Below are 20,198 nucleotides of genomic sequence, written 5' to 3'. Positions count from 1 at the left end.
GGCTTGTATTTCTTCTTGTTTTCAGGCGATTTCCTAAGAACGGTAACAGGTGGTAACCATTCGTACGATTCATTAGAGAATTGATATAGTGTTGCTTTTGTTTTAACCATCGTTTCTTGTTCCCTCCTCTCCTTTATAAATATATTGGTGATAAACGGAAAAGCCACGGGATAGTAAAACTTTTATAGCAGGATTTTTCATCGTTAACTGATTTATGGATCTGTGATCTTTCTTCTTGAAAAATACGTAAAAAACATTTTAAATTTTTGATTTTTTTTATAATTTAGCTAATTTCAGCGCGTCTCTTACATAATTTTGAGAAAGCTTCTCGACGAGGCCTGGATGGAACTGATCTGCCTGTGATCCAGTTCTTGAATTTTCCGCGGATTTTTTATCCGGCTCTGGAGAACAACTAATGATATGCCAGTTAAAAGCTGTAATGACTGCATTTGTCATTAAATTGCTGTCTGATGATGATGTTAAAATTTTACCTTCTCTGTGAAAATTGTTCCTCAATCATATCATAAAAAAGATTACAAAGTAAACTAAACGTAAATTTAAGAAATCAGTATAATATTTGTAGTCAATATAGTCAATCTTCAGTTTTCAAACATAAGATAGATCTTTTCCGTACCAGCTATCTTGATTTTACTAGATTACTCATGAGGGTTTATGTTTAAAAACGGGGTTTTAAAAAGCGGAAAAGATTCTTATCGAGAAATAACTTATCGCTTATGACTACATTTCATTTTTCATAACTAAGTTAGTTAGGTGAACATTTCTTGCTCTTTTTGTTGCCTTCACACGCATTCGCAGATTTACCAGAGCTCTTCGAATCAGAAGCCAGGCTCTGGTGATGTTTTTGAACTTCTTTCTTAGCCTCTATCTTAACCGGGTTCTCGTTTTTGTGTCGTTCCTGGGCTAACTTTGCCTCGGCGTCAGTTTTAGCTGAAGTTATGTTGTGAATCATACACTCTTCTTTGTAATTTGGAACCGCCATCGGAGCTAAAACTTCGATGAACTTCTCGAGTGAACAGACAAACCCGCATCCCGGAACGTCCAACGTGTAAAAGTCCTCGACATAGGTGCTGTTTTTGAAAAGGGTTCGAACAAAAAAACTGTCAGGTTGTGTAATACTTTGGTAGAGTTCGAAAAGAAGGGCGGCAGCCCATCCTGGCGTTTTTTCCAGTTGCACGTTCATGGATTTGGTTAGGGACATTAAAGAACTGGTGTGGCCAAATAGCATGGTGATTTTCTGGCTGGTGTCTTTTTGGTTGCCGTAAGCCTAGCAATAGAGAAAACATTGATTATTAAGATATCCAGTGTTGAGAACTGGCGACGAAACCGACACAAGAAGCATCGTTTTTTGTCGATTTTTATCGATTTCGCTGGTTTTTTTATGTAAGAACTGTCGATTATCGTCGTTTTTGACGGTATCGTCGTTTAAAAATGACAAAAATCGACGAAAAAGGGGGTTTTGCTCGGTTTCGGCGAAGTAAAACCGACGAAAGCCGGCTTATGTTTAAAAATCAACAAATTCTTAATACGGGTTGTTATATTTTTAAATGGTACAAATTTAATGAATCTCCGAAGAGGTCACACCTTCTCATGTAGTGTATTGAGTATAATATGAAGAGTGGGTCCCCCCGTTAGCCGTCTCTGTTCCTTCTCTGCGAATACTATGTCGTAGTCCTTTGTGTACAACACTTTCAACTCAGCCAGTAGCTCAGGAGTTGCCCAATCGGGAAGTTCCAGTCCATATGCAAGCATGGTCTCTACTGCTTCGTGTACTATCCTGTAATGGAGAAAGTTGGGATCTTTTCTCCATACCCCCCCAGCCCTATATAGCCGTTAATTTAGCACCCCCCCCAAAAAAAACAAATCTAAGTTTTCGCGAAATGTAAGAGCGATATTTGCATTTCATTGAAACAAGAGTGTCCAGGTAGATTGGAGGCACTGTTGGAATAGTTTCCTTTAAAAAATCAAGTCCTTATTGTAGCCGATAACACCCAAAATTATATAATAAAGATTGTTTTATCAAAGCTTACGTTATATGCAACAAATTTTGGTTGAAATACGTAATACTTTCAAACTACAGCTGTGCTAGTTTTAATAAATGCATATTGTTCATATATATCTTCATGTATAACTTACATAGCTTTGACAGTATGTTTTAACATGTATAAATAAAGGGGGTTCCAAACTAAGTGAGGGTGGCAGAAAAAATCCGAAAGTTGAAATATTACAATATGAGATTTTTGGCCCGGTTTGAGGTATCAGCGTCAAGAAAAAAAAGAAAGAACGGCAGCGAAAGTGAGGTGTCCTTGCCGTATTTGAACCAGGTCTCTTTCTTGTAAATCGTGTGTGCTAGTCATAATACCAACTGGTCTTAAGCTCTCAATCCTGGGCATCTATTAAAACCCATTCTCTTGTATATGTTTGATAGGGTTTTGACTCTTTTGCTAACTTTACGATGAAAAACTAGAAGTATTTCAAGTTCATCTTTGGCAAATTTCAGGTGTGGTTTATTTGGCAGACGCAAAGTAAGCCGACGTAAAAGTAAGCCGACAGGCTAGCAAGTCGAATGATATGCAATAGTGACGTAATCTTTCAAAAATAACGCATTGTTAACCGTCAGAATCAAGACAGTGCATAGTGTTTTAATTTAAAATGTAATCCAATTCACCAAAAAAAAACAAAAGATGTGACTTTTCAAAACATCTAGTCTGACTGCGACTAGTCTGCGACTCTTCTCGGACCGCTGTCCATGGCCATACCTCTCATCTGATGTGAGAGGTGATCCAAAAACCGCGACGGGCGCGAAGCAAGCACACTGGCCCCCCAGGGAAAATCTATAACAGCGCTATCTCTGAAATTTTGGGTTTACTTGACCTCTTTTTCAATATTCGACTTGCTTGCGTATCGGCTTGCTTGACCACCATTTGTTTTTCTCTAAACTTTGCAACAGTAATTAGGGGTGTATTTAAATTTCCCTGCATTTCAGTTCTTCTGTACGATATAGATAGAATTTATGAAAAATAGTCATTTATTTTAATGAAAGTACATATATAAAAAACTAGAAAATTGTACCACTCCACAGTCCGATTCATCAAAATAATTAGCATCAGTTACGCACTTTTTGTGAACTTTTTTGCAGAAGTGTGCTGGTGGCGATCAACAACTTATGACTGGTTTTGAGTAAAACCCAATGCGCCTCATGCCACTAAGGCTGGTGCAGCTAAGTTCTGTAAAAAAGGCGTTCATGTTTTGTGTTCATCAGATAAAGATAGTCATTCATTTGAGATTTTAGTTGCTTGAATTGTGTTCTCAAATTGAAAATCAAAAAGAAATAATATGGTTTTTAGAATTAATTTTACGGTTAAATTTACAGGCTCCCAAGAGACCTACTTCAAAATTTTTCTCTCATTGAGGTGTGAAATTTTGTAATTGATTTAACAGACCAGCTTAGTTTTAAACATTTAAATTTGAAATTTAGGTTTTGGTTGAATTTTTTCTACCCCTTATCTCATTTCCAAAGTCAATTAGCTGTCTGCGAGAGGAAGATAAATATATGCAGAAGTTTTTTTATAAACATTTTTTCATACAATTGCTAATGCAGATCATAACCAACAAAATCTCAAAACAGGAAAGTTTGGACGACGTAACCCGGGTTGTAGCGTCCGGGGGGGGGGGGCAAACAGAATAGATCCGGAAATTCTTTGGAGAAAGCCATTGAATGCGTGGAAATTATTCAAGAATGTGCTTATAATGCGTTGAAACTTTAGTTTCAGGTGCTGAATGTGGTGAATAAACAAGTTTTCAGCACTTGTGATAGCATTTAATAGCATTTTTCACCACATCTACATTAATTCAGATTAGTTCAGGCCTATAAAAGAACTTTAAAGCGGCAATAGTGCCCACCAACCTAGCCTCGTTGAAATTAGTCATCCTGAACCCTGTAATGTGAGTTAGAGTCTCAAAGAGTGCCTGGTGGTCTTGGAATGCGATAGTTCTCAGAGGTCCGATGGTCCTTCTGTTTATACTTCTGAGTCTGTTGCAGTTAATCCACTCTTCCCTGTGCATGAAGGTGGCAGTAGTGTCAAGTGGAAACATCTCGCATGTCGGTTCCACCACCATTCCACTGCAACGTTGGAAGTCCTCCTTCTTGCGCGGAAGTCCGTAGAATCCTTCAAAGAGATCAATGAACCCAATACCTTAGTTGAGATCTAGACTTTATGAACAGACCCAAAAAGTCAAGCCCGGGTCGAGGTTTGGCGGTGAATTTTCGTAAGAAATGCGGTGAGTTTCGCGGTGAATTTTCTTTAAATGCGGTGAAATATTTTTTTCACCGCATTCACCGCATTTCTTACAAAAATTCACTGCATTCACCGTATTTCCCAAAAATTCACCCAAAAACCTCGACCCGGGGGACGATATTGAACCAAATTTTCGAGGTCGAGCATTAAAGTCAATACCAACTCTGTTCATGGGTCCATACAAGGTTTTTTTCATAGATGAAAGCGGTCGAGCTCACTCTTTTCAAGAGCCGAGGCACGGTCTTCCCAAGGGTTAGTTTATCAAATAAAATTCTTTTCATGGATCAATATATCTAACAAGATATTTCATCATATTCTATGGTCATATCATTATAACAATTCATTTTGAAGGTCACTAAATGATGCAGTCAAGATATCATCAACTAAGTGAAATTCCACATATCCTTATTCGGCGGAGTTAATTACATTGGAATTCTCCAAAAAAATACCTGACAGTCAATGCTGAGCTCCAAGAAATTTCCCGAGTCGGGATCTAGAAATATTAAAAGACCGTTCCCGACAGATTTAAGGTATGAAAAGACTGTCCTCGACAGATATTGGGTATGAAAAGAATTTGTCTGGACCTAATGTGATGTCCTGGACTTTGGCTGGAACTAAAACAACCGTCCTAGAATTTGGCTGGATCAAAAACATAAGTCCTGGAATTTGGCTGGACAATAAAACATGTCCTGGAATTACGCTGGCGACCGTTATAATGACTTGTTTTCAATTTCCTTCAAAGTTAAGGACATGTAGCGCAATTGGTTAAGCATTGGGTAAGATTGGAGAAGGTCACGAGAGCGAACCGAGATGTTGTCGGAATTTTTTTAGTTTGCCTCATTTTTGCATACGAAAAGAATTTGGCTGGAATTATGGTAAGAATTAGCCTCGATTTTAACTAGGTTCCTCGACCGTGTAATTTAATTCAATATTTACCCCCCCCCCACCTGGAGTTAATAGGTCTTTTCATGTATTCCAGGTCTCGACTAGAGTGATAATTCGAACTCTTGGAAAGTATACGTATTGTGAGCTTTTATTCTTAAAAAAAACTACCAAAAATTTTCCCTTCTAACCACATTTGAAAGTGGAGGGTAGTTCCTTTTACCCAAATTTCATGATAGGGGTAAATAAAGGAGTCTTTTACTTTCTTCTTTAACCAGATCATTTGTGTTTTTCAACAACTTTCAACTACGGGAAGAAAATGATGATACATATTAGAGTAATTGGGTTTTTATATTAGTCAAAGTACTTTCTGCTAAAAAATAGTCAGCCAAAAAAATTGTTCCGCCAAAATATTTTTGCTACAAATAGTCTACAAAAAATTTCTCTTCCAAATTATTGTCGCTGAATTTATTCCGCCAAAATATCAACCAAGCAGTTTACTGTCTTAGTTTAAGGAATACTCTTGAAACGACTCTAAAATTTCTAACCAGCCATAGTGTTGTGTGCTGCCAGTTGTGCCCTGGATCGAGGGGTGCTGAGGAGATCCACCTCCTCTGGGTCGAAGATGTCTGACAAGAGGAAGTCCCTCAAATGTCTCCTTAAAGTCACTCCCAACTTGTAGTGCTGAAGACTTCCAACTGGAGTCAACTTCTCAGGAACTCCCAATCTGAAATACGATTCAAAATTGACCTTCTTTTGCAACAGGGAAATGCGACCCTTATTACCCTATAAAAAACTATAACTTATTATTACTATTAAAAAAATGGATGTATTTTTTATCGGCAGCACAACCAATGTGCCGAAATACGTAAAACAGAGCCAATTTTATACCCTATTATTGGAGTTGTCAGAAAAAATATTTCTTATAATTATAGCTCATTGAGATATTTTGCAACATATTTAGTCAATAATCTCAATAGCAATGTCTCATCGACTCGTGGGACTTGATGTGAAAACATCGGAACCGAATATAATTTCAAAATAAATGCGTAATTATGATAAATAAATAAAGCTTATATTTTTATTGAAAATGGATGTTGCCAATGTCGCCTTAGCTGGAAATTTGGTCATAATTCTTAAAAAAATTGATTTAAAGATTAGTTAGTTATTTAAACACACACACAAAAAAAAACAAAATAGATAGTTGAGAAACTTATATAGTGAAAACAGAAAAACAATTTGGGCAAAAATGTGTGAGATTGTTTTGTCTTGCAGACTTTTAGTACAACACTTATATTAATGTTACTAGTGTTTTTTTTCAATAAAGCGCAAGAACCTACACTTTTCATTTGTCAAAAAAAAATTTGAGCGAAAAATAGGTTGAGGATTTTTTTTAAAAAAATTAAAACTCAATTACATTACCTGGGTCATTTTAGACATGGTTTTAACTTAAATCAGCAGTCCGTCCGCTAATTGAGTTTAGCGTCCCGTTCCTGTTCGTTATTTTCAACAACAGCTTCCTCCTTATTTTCCGGCAACTCACGCATCTTTTTCAACTCCCCAATCATTGGATGAGCCGCGAAGAATTAATTAATTAATTATTTAATCACCTCTCGTTGGGCGGGATATTAATTCAGATCCAATATTTGAGATATCATTCTACAAGATTATTTCTCAATTCATTTGACTTGCATAGATCTCCCGTTTTTGGTCGAGCTACTATGAATTTTGAGCTCTTATACATGTTTTAGTACAATGCGTATATTTTTGGATCGCTGGTGATTTGTTCAATTTACTTCTTTAAGGGGTGCAATAACCTAATCTATTCAAAGGTTTAAAAAAATTGAGCAAAATTAAGTTACGAAAAAATAGCATTATAAGTGAAAAGGGAAAAAATGATGCGATTGCACACCGGCAGTTGTCGAGTTCTATTTAATGGAAAATGGGTTTACCTCATCTTTGAAAATTTATCTGATTGAGATTACAGTTTTGAAGGTTTGGACGTTCAACCAAAGTTCTTTTTTTCTTTCAGTTCTCCACAAGCTAATTTAAAATTATTCTGCACTACCATGCCCACTCAATTTATTGTTTTAGTAGAGCACAACTTTACAATTTGTATCTAATGGTTTCTAACCTTATGAAAATGACTGTTTTTCAATGAAAATGAGCAAATTTTACGTTCAGAATACGATAATCACTTGATTTCACCGAGTTGTATTCTTAGAATGGTATCCTCAGCAATGATGTCTGACAATTTGATGATCGAGTTTTGCTCTAATGTTTTGTTCTAATGGGTCTCAATATGATAAAATTAACCGTTTTTTTTTTATTGTTTTTGTTTTCACTTTTTTGTTCGGCTCAAGCAAACCGCAGACTTGTCAATGAAATATTAATACAACTACTTGTCGGTTTATTGATGAGTCATGCTTCCTGGGCCGAGGTTTCACCTTTAATCTGACCCTAATTAGCGGGGAATAGGATGTAATTGGAGAAATAGGGGTGTATTTTTTAATTATTTTTACACTCTTTTCCCAGATATTTTTGGGGAAAATCCTCGGCCCGGGGGCTGTTGGTCGACTTCATTTGACTAAGAATAGACCGTTTTGGGCGATGTCTCACATAATGGTGGCTCGATGGAGGAGTTAGAGATTTTCTTGATTGTGACTATCAAAATAATAGTTACCTACCATAACCTTTTCGGTATTTACATAAAGCGTGCTCATCTTAGAAACAGAAACCTAAATTTTGGCGGTTGATTGTGTATAACCAGTGAAACAAAACTTGAAATACGAGCCGCGCCAACAAATGGGGTGGCAATACTGCAGTGGAATTTAAGTGAGCGATTCATTGACCAACAAGAGAGTATAAATTTTTGCGTAGCCGTGAACAGCAGTCCGCCGAACAAGATCTTGCAAACGCATCCTTTAACTTTTGTGGCTAAAATCTAGATCTAGCCTACTGTGTTTATCAAATATAATGCTTTATATTATTATTTGGATGGGCTGGGTGGGTGCATATTATTTGCACCCCCCAGACGCTCAATGTATATTTTTAAATAAAGATTAACTGTATGGCTCGTTCTTTACAAACGACAGATACGCAGGTTCTTAATAATTGTTCAGTTTTGTGTTGAGACCTGAGAGGTCCCCATAAATTGCACTAGACGACACGAGGCACATCTAGGCGGGTTATTGGGAGTAGTTTTCAATTAGCAATAACTGCCGCTCAGGTATCCTTCATTGCGTACAGTACTGCCTCTGCGCAAAGATAACCTCAAAAATGCCAATACTGTATTTTGTTGTTGAAAAACTAACAATTTGAAGAAAATTGTTTTCATTTATTTCAACTTCAACTGACATTTATTTCATTTTATATATTTCAACGTATGAGTTATCCCATTGTTCATTCTATACATTTTGTGTGCAGTATGTGCGCTTGAGTATGAAATGGCACATGCGAAAAGAATAAATTATAAAATATAGTCGATTCATATCGTATTTTGAATGATTAGCAGTCTTTGCGTTTAGCCGAAAATTAAAATGGCACAAATTGCCCGATTGACGTTAAATCCAATTTAAAAAATTAAAAGAAAACCAGATGGTTAAATATTCATATGCTCTCCGATTAAATAATTGTCCTGAGATTAAATCAATTTCTAAAATATAGCAATTTATTACATTTGAGGAAATACATCTTTGAATTGTAGGCTTTGTCAATTTGTCAAGATTGTATCAGTACAATTTATGGTGACAAATCGGCTAATAGAATGCCATGTTAAAATGGGAAATGTTCCGTTGCGCCATCCGTTTAAGCGTCTGTACTAGCGAATGAATTCAAAAGTGATTTTAAAAAAAGCTGAAATTTAAAAGAGCCGATAATTGAATAATAATAAATGATTTATGTGCTAAGCCAATTAACTTTAACTCATGAAATGAAACCAAAAGTTTTTAACCAATTATAACCCTGTGTTAGAAATGAAGTTTATTGCGTTCCGACCCACTTGTTGGGGGTATATATACTCAAATGGGTTCCGTTTTTTGTTCCGTCAATTTTGGCCGATCTATGTATTCATGGTAGAGAGTTGAGAATGGTATCATTAGAAAGCCCGTCCAGCGTATAGAATATGAACAGATTTTTTATATATTGTTTTTTACAGAGAATCAGGGAATTTTCGAGGTGTAAATTTTGTGAACAGTAGACGAATTCCGTTTTTTTTTATTCACATTTCCGTATTTTTTAACCAAATTTTCATCAATTTGCTATAATTTGTTAAAATTGTTAACATCAATGTTAATGGTATTGCTTTTAGGGATATAGGCGGCCTGTCGATTGGTTTTATCAGAGTCTTTTGGTTATATATTGCTAAATTTTCCGAACTTCGCTTTTTTTCAAATGAAAAATGGTTCCAAATAGGTTTCATCTCAAATTGTTTAGTTATGCCGCAAGTAGAGACCTATCATATGCTGTAAAAATCTTTGTAAGCTCCAAAAACGCTAGTTGTACTTTCGTTCCGTAAAAAAGTCTTATGGAATATAAATTTTGCCGGCTTTTCGAAAAATTAACCCAATAATTATAAAAAATGCATAATTTAATTTTGGTTTTTTGAACTATTTCACTTGCCCATTGATCTAACATCGAAACATATAGAATAATTAATTGTTTTCGTTTTATGCGGAAAATCAGGGCTACATATGGACTAATCTTGTATTTTTACAATAAATAATATTCGTATTATATTCGAGCGCGATCTCATTCAATTACTTTTTGGGGTTTTTGTTATTTTTTGTGTTCATTACTGTGCAGAATGATTTCAAATTAAGAACCAATTAAATACCAACCCTATTTACCACAAAATGAGGCCAAATGAAGATGTTTTCAGTCTTCGGAGAAAAATTCATAGTATTTACGGCTTTTACAACGTGTTTTCGTAAACTTTAAATAATTTCTTCTGTTTTGCCTTCCTTTGTCAAACTTTCTACAGCCTCAAGATTTCGTCTGCTTTTTCCAGGATCTAACTGGTTTCCCTAGGAAATATAATTGAACCTATTCATTGCTTTCATTTGTTCGCCTCTTTTGATTTTAAGTAAGTTTGTTCCAAGAGAATGTCAGTTATGTTTGGATATTTGCCAATTTTCTTTCTTATTTATGTCCACACGTAGCTCAAATTCAATATATAGAGGGCAAAATTTATTCAACGTAAAATAAAATATATTCTTGATTTCAACTAATGATTTCTGGGCCTTCTTACTACAAATTTCCATAAAATGTTTTGTGATTTTTGCGTAAATGCCCATAATTGAGTTTTCTTTTTGTTCCCTTTTCAAATTATCACATTAAGGATGATGTTTATTATTTAGGAGAATTTTTCACAAAGCTCATAAACTTTTCTTGGTCTAATAGTAATTTTTACTTTTGGTTATGTTTTTTTGGTCAAGCCGTAGAGCTTAGAAATGTGTTTTTACAAGAATTTCGTCAAGTTTCGCTAATAACCAATCTTCTTTTTTGTACTTCTTTTTTTACAAGGACACTGTACAAAATAGAACCATTTAAAATCCAAGAGGAACAAAGCAAAAAATCAGTTGATTTTTGCCAATTTAATATTTTTCTGGGTTTCAATTTCTTCTACTTTTAATTGCTTCAACACTCTGGTTTGGATAAACTGATTGAGAAATTCGAGTTCTTTCCATTTTGTTTTTATTTGTCGTCTTATGATTATGTCTCAATAATAACAAGCACATTTGGGTTTCTGAGCAGTTGACTGCTAATTTTTTTTTTGTTGTAAGTTGAAAGATTATGGTTTGACTGAATTTTGAAAATATTTGTTGTAAAAGAGTCAGTCCCTTTTCTGAGCATTGTCACTTTTATCGTTTTTGTCAACTTTGTTGCCTGTTTTCTTTAATAACTAGTCAAATCTGTTCTCTACTTAAACAAATTTTTTTAGAATTATTTGTTTTGCAAATAAAGTTTTCTTGGCTTTGGTAGTGCGCATTTTCATATAAAAAATGTGATTTTTGGATATTTGTCCATTTCTGATGTATTTTGTTGCTTTACCACATTATCACACTAATGGGGTGACCTGATTTGTGTGGAAAACGTGTCCAATTGAAGATATTTATTGTTCAAGAATAGCCTAAGTTTTCAACTGTTGCGGCACCGTTTTCTGGTTAGACATAATTGATTTTTTTCGTTTTCGCCGTTCTTTTTATAGTCGTCTGACATTTCACGGATAATGACATGTCTCAATTGCTTCCCATGAGTTATGGTTGATTTTTTTTAATGAGGTGAGTTGATACGCATTGGATTTAATCAATTTGAAATTGGTTGTTTTCAAAAATAGAAACCTATTTTTGAAATTCGCCCTTTTTGCTCTTCTTTGTCGACCTGTTAAGGAGTCTCATTTTTGACGGGTCTCACATCTCATCTAATGAAGTAAAGGTTAATTTGATGGGCTCAAGTTTTATTTGATTCCTTTTTTCTTTTTTTGTAGGTGTTTTCTAAGATATAGACGTCGAGTTTTGTTATCAATTAAGGATTGCTATTGTTATATTTTTATGTTTGTCTTGTCCAGTACTCTCATAAATGACAAGTCTCTTCGGCCCTCTAACCCAGCATTATTTTTCTATTTTAAGTTTTGATTGGACGATTTTTGAAATTTTTGAAAGTTTTCTATTTCTTCCTCATTTGGTCGAAAATTAAATCAAAACGTGGATGAGCGGCAAGCGTACAATACCGGGCCCTATTTGTATTTACTATATAGCAAATAAAATTGAAATTGTAAAAAAATTCATTTGAGTGTCACTTGAATTAAAATGAGCCGAATTCAAAATTTTGTCTTTAATTACCCTAAATTGTTTCATACTTACCATGAAAAATAGTTATTTGGGTAAATTGATCGCATGCTCAGTTTTGATAGCTTCCTATCAAGTCCCATTAGTGGCGCATCGTGATAAATATTCATTCAAGGGGCCATTCAACAGGGCGAAAAATAAATTGAACAGCACTATTTCGTTTCAGTTGTACAATTCCCAGGTTTAGGTGCGCGACCCTAGACCACTCTGATCAAACCATTTCCCAGACTTTGCCTTCTTATCAGACCATCGTGCGACCCAAAACCCTCTCATAAGATCGTAATGCGACCAAAAAAATTGAGCAACCATAGTGCGACCCAAAATTTTGTGCGACTTTAGTGCGACCAACGCTCCCTCTGATCAGACCATACTCCAAACGTTGCCCTCTGATCAGGCCGTTCCTGAATACATGCTATAATTCGTTGTTATTTGTTTGAGTTGTTCAATTTAAACCTATATACTACGCAACTTAAAATGAATAATTAGTATCTTTCGTTAATGTTAAGACAAAACTAATTGGTAAAAAATATAAACAAAAAGTCATTTTGAAGTTCCTGCATTTTTTCTTTTGGGTCATCAAAAACAGTGATAAAAAACTGTAGTTAAATAAATACCGTCAGTTAATGCACTGTGGTCAGATTTTAGGGCAACTTATGTCCAGTCTTCGGTCTCTGATCAGACCGTAGTGCGACCATTGTCAAGACTATTGCCCAAACTTTGCCCCCTAATCAGACCGTAGTGCGACCCCTGTCCAGACCATTTCCCAAACTTTGCCCACTGATCAGACCGTAGTGCGACCATTGTCCAGACCATTTCGCAGACTTTGCCCTCTGATCAGACCGTAGTGCGACCGTTGTTAAGACAATCGTGCGACTCAAGCGTTTCCCAGACCATGTATTTTGCGTCGCACCACGCCACCAGTGTGCGACCCAAATGGTCTGATCAGAGCGGTCTAGGGTCGCGCACCTAAACCTGGGTTACATGCACTTTCATTGTGAAATACTCTAAGAACACAGCTGAACACATGGAACTTTAACTGCCGATCTTGATATCAATTCACCCCCGGCAAACAGAGTTCGTAAAAATTATCTGAAAATTTAGAGTGAAATGATATTACTGTTTTCGGCTCCAAACTGAACCGAAACGTTTATCGGCTGAACCAATTAAAACAAATTGCACCCAAAGAACTCCCATCAGAAAATGCACTCTCATAAAAGGTGTAACAGAGGGAATAACCCCCCATTTTGCATCTTCCTCGTTTGGGGCGTGAAGAGATGTTAAAATAATTTAACAAGAAGCAAACTTAACTTTACAACAATTTTCAATTTTTTCCCATTGTAAATTTTCATACAGTAATGAAACTGCACGATTGAAAAAGGAAACGATCTTGGAGAATGAAGATAACTTTGAATGGTGACGTCTCCACAAATAGACGTCCCAAATTATAGAATTTTCAACGAATCTGTTTGGTTGAAAAACTATTTTTTGCCTTCATTTAACCCAAATGTGACAAAACCTATTGTTTGAATCTATTTTTACTGCATCTGGCCATGCCCCACGTGTCATTACCATGCTTCACCGGCCCGTGGGACCTGATATGAATCTTTCACAATAGAACGTGAGATCATTATCCACCAAAAATTCGATACTTTATTAACTTTCGGCTTAACGCGATTTCTGAGCATTTTTACGTACACGCACTCATATGCTATTTTCAAAAATTCGAATTTGTTGAGCCAATCAGTGGAGAAAAGGGGAGAAAATTTACAAGTTCAAATAAAATCTTTCAATAAAAATTGCCATGTACAACCTTAGCTTGAAGTGTCGAGAAATTCTATCAATGTTAGATGATAAAATTTTATAGTAAATGTAGAATAAATTTTGAGCAAGAAAAACGAGTGTAAAAAGCATAAATTTAGAAAAAAGCAAAAGAACTGCATTTTGAGACGAGAGCAAAGTACTTTATAATTTTCACTTAGACTTTCCATTTTTGTTTCTCTAAGGGCAATCACAAACTTCTCTTCTTTTATTTTAATGATAATCTGCGAAAGAAACTCTATCAATTTCAAGTGGCAGCCGAGCCCACGGCAGTTATTTGTCAAAAAAGTAGCCATTTGTAATAAGTTGAGCACAGATGAACTTGATTAATTAAGATTGATGGGTTTTATCGTTGACTGCTTTATCAAGCCTGCTTGGTCTCAAGTAATTCGAGTATTTTAAGTATCAAGTATTCGAATTTTGGTGAGTTAGTGCTACTGCTTTGCTTTTTATTCTCTTCACCGCGTCTCAATTGCCTCCAGAAGTCAGCAGCCTCCTAGTTTCCGATATTATTTACAGTAATTACACTTTCATCGATTTGTAGTTCGAGTGATTTTGAAAACGCTAGTATCTTCAAGTCTTTTTTGGCCGTTCCAGAAGCAAAATGTTCTAAAAAAATTCTGGTTTGCTTCTCCATTGAGGAGCGCGTTACTTGAGAGAGAAGACAATAGCGAACTAGAGATTTTAATAGCTTAATTTACAAAAAGAAAGTCGCAAAATGTTGAAAATATTGAAGTTGAAATATTGAAGTCTCAAAGGCCTCTAGCAAAGTCAAGGCAAACTCTTAGCAAAAAAACTCCTCTTAGAAAGCATTCACTCCCAAATGACAGTCTCACACAAAGTGGAGAAATTACTTGAGAAGCAACTTCTCCACTTCGCGTGGGACCGTCATTTGGGAGTCTGGCTTTCCTATCAACTGTTCAGGTACTGGTCCGAAAGTGACAGTAACGGAATTTCACACTTTGATCACAGCACCATAGGCTGCAGCCAACTGCGCAATAAGACAATGAGCAGGCTAATTAGTTTATCAATCATTTTGAGACAATAAAGAAAAAAAGAACATAAGAAAAGCCTTCATTGATAGCTGGCAAATTATTTGATTTTTTTTTCAGAAGTTGAGACTCTGAAACAATTATTGACCATGCAAATTGCAGTATAAATAACATCTATTCAATAAATGACCACCAGCCTAACAATAAACGCAATATTGGTACATTCAGAAAAAAAGAGGGAAAAAATTGAAAAGAGGAAAGAAAATGGAAAATAAATTAAAACTTAGTACGAAATTCATTTAAAAATTTGAATGCTAACTATGAACAATTACCCTGTTGAATTTCTTGAGATTTTTTCCTCAATCAATAACCTATTTAATGGCAATCAGAAAAACGCTAGTGCACAAAAAAAGTGGAGAAAATTTACAAATTCAAATGAAATCTTTCAATAAAAAGTGCCATGTACAACCTTAGCTTGAAGTGTCGACAAATTCTATCAATTTTAGATGATAAAATTTTATAGTAAATGTAGAATAAATTTTGAGCAAGAAAAACGAGTGCAAAAAGCATAAATTTAGAAAAAAGCAAAAAAATTTGGAAAAAAGGTAAAATTGGACCCAAATTTGGTTGAAATTACACCATTTACTCTAACAAAAACAATGCAAAAAAAACTGTGCAAATGTAAACCACTTTAACCGAATAATCACCTAAGAGTAACTAAGCCGCAACTGCCAAATAAACATCTAGAAGAGCTCTTCTTTTAACGTGCGCCATTTCGCTTCTACTAAAACACATCCTCTTAAAATGAAAGACACCAATTAAAAACCATAGACTGAGGATTCCGGAACCGACATGATGTAGGTTTTATCTCAGACCCAAGCCACCTGCTCGGCAAGGCTAAAAACGAATTGATGAAATATCTGAAAAACTGTTTTAAAAAGTTTCCACTCGGAATTAACAATTGGCAAAAAAATGAACTAGAAAAACCACTCAATAGTTTACTACCAATTGAATCACTTGATAGGAAAAAAATTGGAGGAGAAAACCAAGTAAATGGAAGTATATCAAAAAATTATACTACAAAGTCTACAATGCTATCGCGGTGGGCCAAGACCATTTTTCTGAAAAAAGAAGAAAACGATATTAAAAGAGAGAAAAAAATTTGATTGTACGAAAACACTTACGAAATCTTAATTAAGTACCTCACAGCAAACTTTCTGAAACCCCCGTCCAAACAAAATTAATCTCAATCATTTACCCATTCGATTTTTTTAGAGGAATACTGATCATTAATTAGACTAGAAACCATAAAAAAAAACCTGAAAAAATTTTAAATGACACATTTTTCAGTGCAAAACGCCTTTTAGTATACATGGTGATTTCTTGGTGGTGTTAACAAGTAAAAAGCGTTCAGATTGAACGGTGAACAAGAAAAACCATAATCAGATGATTTAGGCACATGACAGATCAACATGAGGTAAATTTTGATTAGACTTGCTCCTTTTTATCTTTTTATTTATCAAACATTCATCAATCAAAATGAACGATCGCTAAAACAACTGGAATATATAAAAAAAGTTTACTTCAAAACTCCCTGAAATGTTACGAAAAATAAAACAGATTACAAAGTTTAGTGAAAAAGTGTCGAACAGGACAAAATGGCAAAATCATTTGAAACCATTTTGAAGATTTCAAAAATTTTTCCAAACATATTACTAATAGGTGATATTGTTGAGAAAAATACGCATGGCTGAAAAAGTTAGACTTGAAACCAAAAACCGCACGTTAAAAAATTCGCTCTTTTTCCAAACTTTTTTTAAACTTTATTTTCTTTGCTCTATTCCAAAATGATGCCTGGGTAAAAACAACACTAAACTCTCTACATTTTGACTTTCTTCAGCCGATTGACGTAAACAGTTCATGTTACGTGCGACATTTGGGTTCCTCTAAAACACATCCTCTAGAAATAGAACTTATCGATTGAAAAAAAGATCGCTTTTTATTCTGCTCGAGTCGTATAAGTGGATCACCAGAACTCCTTTTTGAGTAGTAAAAACACACCCCAATACAATTCAAATTATTTGAGTTGTAAAAATACTTTGAATTGCAATAATAATGAAAACTGAGCTCAAATTTGTCCATTTTGGAAAAAATGACTCAAAACTGCTCAAGACTTAAGGCCCGATTCAAGACGTGCGAAGTCTAAAACGTGACGTGATCGAAGCTCTTATACAGCATTGATCGAAGACCTGCAATTTTAATGAATCAGTACTGATTAAAGCTTGACGTTCAGTTCAGAACAGTCCACGCCATATCTTGTAAACCTAATGCATCGCTTTAACTGCTGTTTTCGCCTCTCTGACAGCCTCGATGAAGATGAGGACAATGCTAGCTGTTTTTCTGTTCATGTAAGTGATTTATTTTTTATGACTTCCAATGAGCGGGGAAGATATTAAACATTCATTTGTCTAGACCTGGAATTATCAAAGGATCATCCTTAACCCATATAAGACATGAAAAGATTGTCCTGGATAGAGTTCCGGTATGAAAAAAATTCGTCCGGATTTAAAGTTGCGTCCTCGACTTTGGCTGGAACTGAAAAAACCGTCCTAGAATTTGTCAAGTCAAATAAAACGTGTCCTGGAATTTGTCTGGGCAACATAAAATGTCTTCGAATGTCCTTGCAGCCATAGCAATATCCCCCCAACAGGAACTGATAGGTCTTTTCACAATTCCAGGTTTAGACTAGGATTTCTTACAACTAAATGAGAAACTGTTATTTTGATGGTCAATAATTAAGGTTTTGAATTTACCTGTCATTCGTAATTAAGTTTTTTAAAGAGAAGTATTTGTATTTCGGGCAAATTTTCACCTAGGTTGTTTGAAGGTAGTTGTAATAGAAGGCGGACTCACGTGATCCACTTATCAGTGAATGGGTCATTGGGCAGAAGAACTCCGGGTGTTGCAGTACCGTGTCTGACTAACCCAGTCACATAGATTAACCTCAAATCACTAGTCTCGGGTTCGAACTCACTCCTGCAGAAGGGCACAAAACAGCATGTCCACAGAAAAACTGCAATCAACAGGCATTTATTTTGTATTTTGAATTTCATTTTGGGTACCGTTTTTCATCTATGATGGAGAAATTGTACTGTCAGCTTTCAGAATTTCAGATTTCGGATAATATTTTTTTTTTCAAAAATGACGCTTTTTCAAGAAGCTGCCAAAATTCGATGCTGCCAAAAGTTGCAGTTATAAGGATAAGCAATCACAAGGTATAAAGAAGTAATTTGGGCGAATTCTTGAATTTATGAAGCTGTATTTTGATATTGTTAGCTAATTATTGGACAATGGATTCGCAAAGTAACGCTCTTTATAATTTGTTATAAGATACCGGTTTATAATATTACCAGATGGCAATTTTGTGATGACTATGCACATTGATATCAGGTGTTGTTATGTACACTAAGGGGCGGGTCTATCATTTTGGCATTGGTTTGAGTGGTCTCCGTTTCCGGTCAATCCAGTTGATAAGAATTCTGGACGCTCAATCTATACCCAACTATTCGAAAGAGTCATAGGCAAATTATTGGCCCAAATAATTTTGAGAAAGGTGTCATCGTATGCGTGGTATGGAGAATAGTAAGAAATAATGGAGCGAATACGCTTTCAATTCTTATCCTAGTAGAGGCCTCGACTTCATGAATAGACTTAGGAACTGAAGTGGGGGGGGGGGGGGGGTTAAATATGAACTTTATTTACAGGGAGGAGGTTATAAAAGTCAAAAGGGTCAAAAATTGTTAATTCATCAAAAAAAAAACGGTCAAAAGTGGTCTTTATCGACGTCTTTGAATACAAGTCACAATCGATCATTTCTTAGGTTTAATAAATCGCGAAATTGTCAATTCATGTTAAATACTGGCCAAAAACTATCATCTTTTTGCACTCAGTTTCAAGTCGGAATGAAAGATAACAACCAACGACATTAAGTAGGAAGCATGCAAGCTCGTTGAATCTGTTCATGACACAGAACACAATGATTGGACGAAGAAATTTCTGTAAAAAATCCCATTCGAATTTCTGCACTAAAAATAAATCAATTATAGCAAGAAGAGCACTAAAAACGGAGTCCCAGCCCAATTGAATTTTTTTTAAAAAAAAAGGTAACTGCTGTCCTTTTGGTTTCATTATGGGGTTGAAAGTTAGCAATCAATTGCGTTCAATCCCAGCTGTACCTTTGAAAAATGTGCTCCTCACAAATTTGACAAACCAATCATGCAGCAAAAATTTAATCTGTGTTTACTGTTCTAAAGTAAACCTCACAGATTAAATTTGAAATTAAATCCCGGGCCGAGGTGTCACCGCTAAAAAACGCAAAATTATGTAAGATTGGCGTTGAATGCGTTGAATTTATGTAAGATCTACGCTTGAGCGTAGATCTTACATAAATTCAACGCATTCAACGCCAATCTTACATAATTTTGCGTTGAATTTTGGCGTAGATCTTACATATTTAGCGTTGAATTTAGCGTAGATATTACATAAATTCAACGCATTCAACGCCAATCTTACATATTTTGCGTTGAAATTTGGCGTAGATCTTACATATTTAGCGTTGAATTTTAGCGTAGATCTTACATATTTAGCGTTGAATTTAGCGTAGATCTTACATAAATTCAACGCGTTCAACGCCAATCTTACATATTTTGCATTAAAATTTGGCGTAGATCTTACATATTTAGCGTTGAATTTTAGCGTAGATCTTACATATTTAGCGTTGAATTTAGCGTAGATCTTACATAAATTCAACGCATTCAACGCCAATCTTACATACTTCGCATTAAAATTTGGCGTAGATCTTATATATTTAGCGTTGAAATTTAGCGTAGATCTTACATATTTAGCGTTGAATTTAGCGTAGATTTTACATAAATTCAACGCATTCAACGCCAATCTTACATATTTTCCCTTGAATCTTGGCGTAGATCTTACATATTTAGTGTTGAATTTTAGCGAAGATCTTACGTATTTAGCGTTGAATTTAGCGTAGATCTTACATAAATTCAACGCATTCAACGCCAATCTTACATCTTTTGCATTAAAAATTGGCGTAGATCTTACATATTTAGCGTTGAATTTAGCGTAGATTTTACATAAATTCAACGCATTCAACGCCAATCTTACATATTTTCCGTTGAATTTTGGCGTAGATCTTACATATTTAGCGTTGAATTTAGCGTAGATCTTACATAAATTCAACGCATTCAACGCCAATCTTACATATTTTGCATTAAAATTTGGCGTAGATCTTACATATTTAGCGTTGAATTTTAGCGTAGATT

At 35.2% G+C, this 20,198-nt stretch overlaps 1 protein-coding gene and 1 non-coding gene across 2 annotated transcripts; both read right to left on the bottom strand.

The window, feature by feature from the left end:
• Positions 1 to 533: 533 nt before the first annotated feature.
• LOC142353732 (prostatic acid phosphatase-like) lies at positions 534 to 18,264 on the bottom strand. Its single transcript, XM_075406077.1, has 5 exons — positions 17,770 to 18,264; positions 5,747 to 5,925; positions 3,926 to 4,187; positions 1,603 to 1,795; positions 534 to 1,285 (listed from the first exon to the last, which is right to left on the bottom strand). The coding sequence occupies exons 1-5, from the start codon at positions 17,967 to 17,969 to the stop codon at positions 764 to 766; spliced, it is 1,356 nt and encodes a 451-aa protein (XP_075262192.1). The 5' UTR covers positions 17,970 to 18,264; the 3' UTR covers positions 534 to 763.
• On the bottom strand, positions 8,333 to 8,467 carry LOC142353760 (U4 spliceosomal RNA). The gene has a single exon (XR_012761063.1). It is a non-coding gene; the product is annotated as a U4 spliceosomal RNA (small nuclear RNA).
• Positions 18,265 to 20,198: the final 1,934 nt, after the last annotated feature.

The sequence above is a fragment of the Convolutriloba macropyga genome, chromosome 14 (assembly GCF_964194025.1).
Source record: "Convolutriloba macropyga chromosome 14, txConMacr16.3, whole genome shotgun sequence".
Classification (NCBI taxonomy): Eukaryota; Metazoa; Xenacoelomorpha; order Acoela; family Convolutidae; genus Convolutriloba; species Convolutriloba macropyga.
The sequence above is the reverse complement of the archived record's forward strand: the minus strand, read 5'-3'. Positions and strand labels throughout refer to the sequence as shown.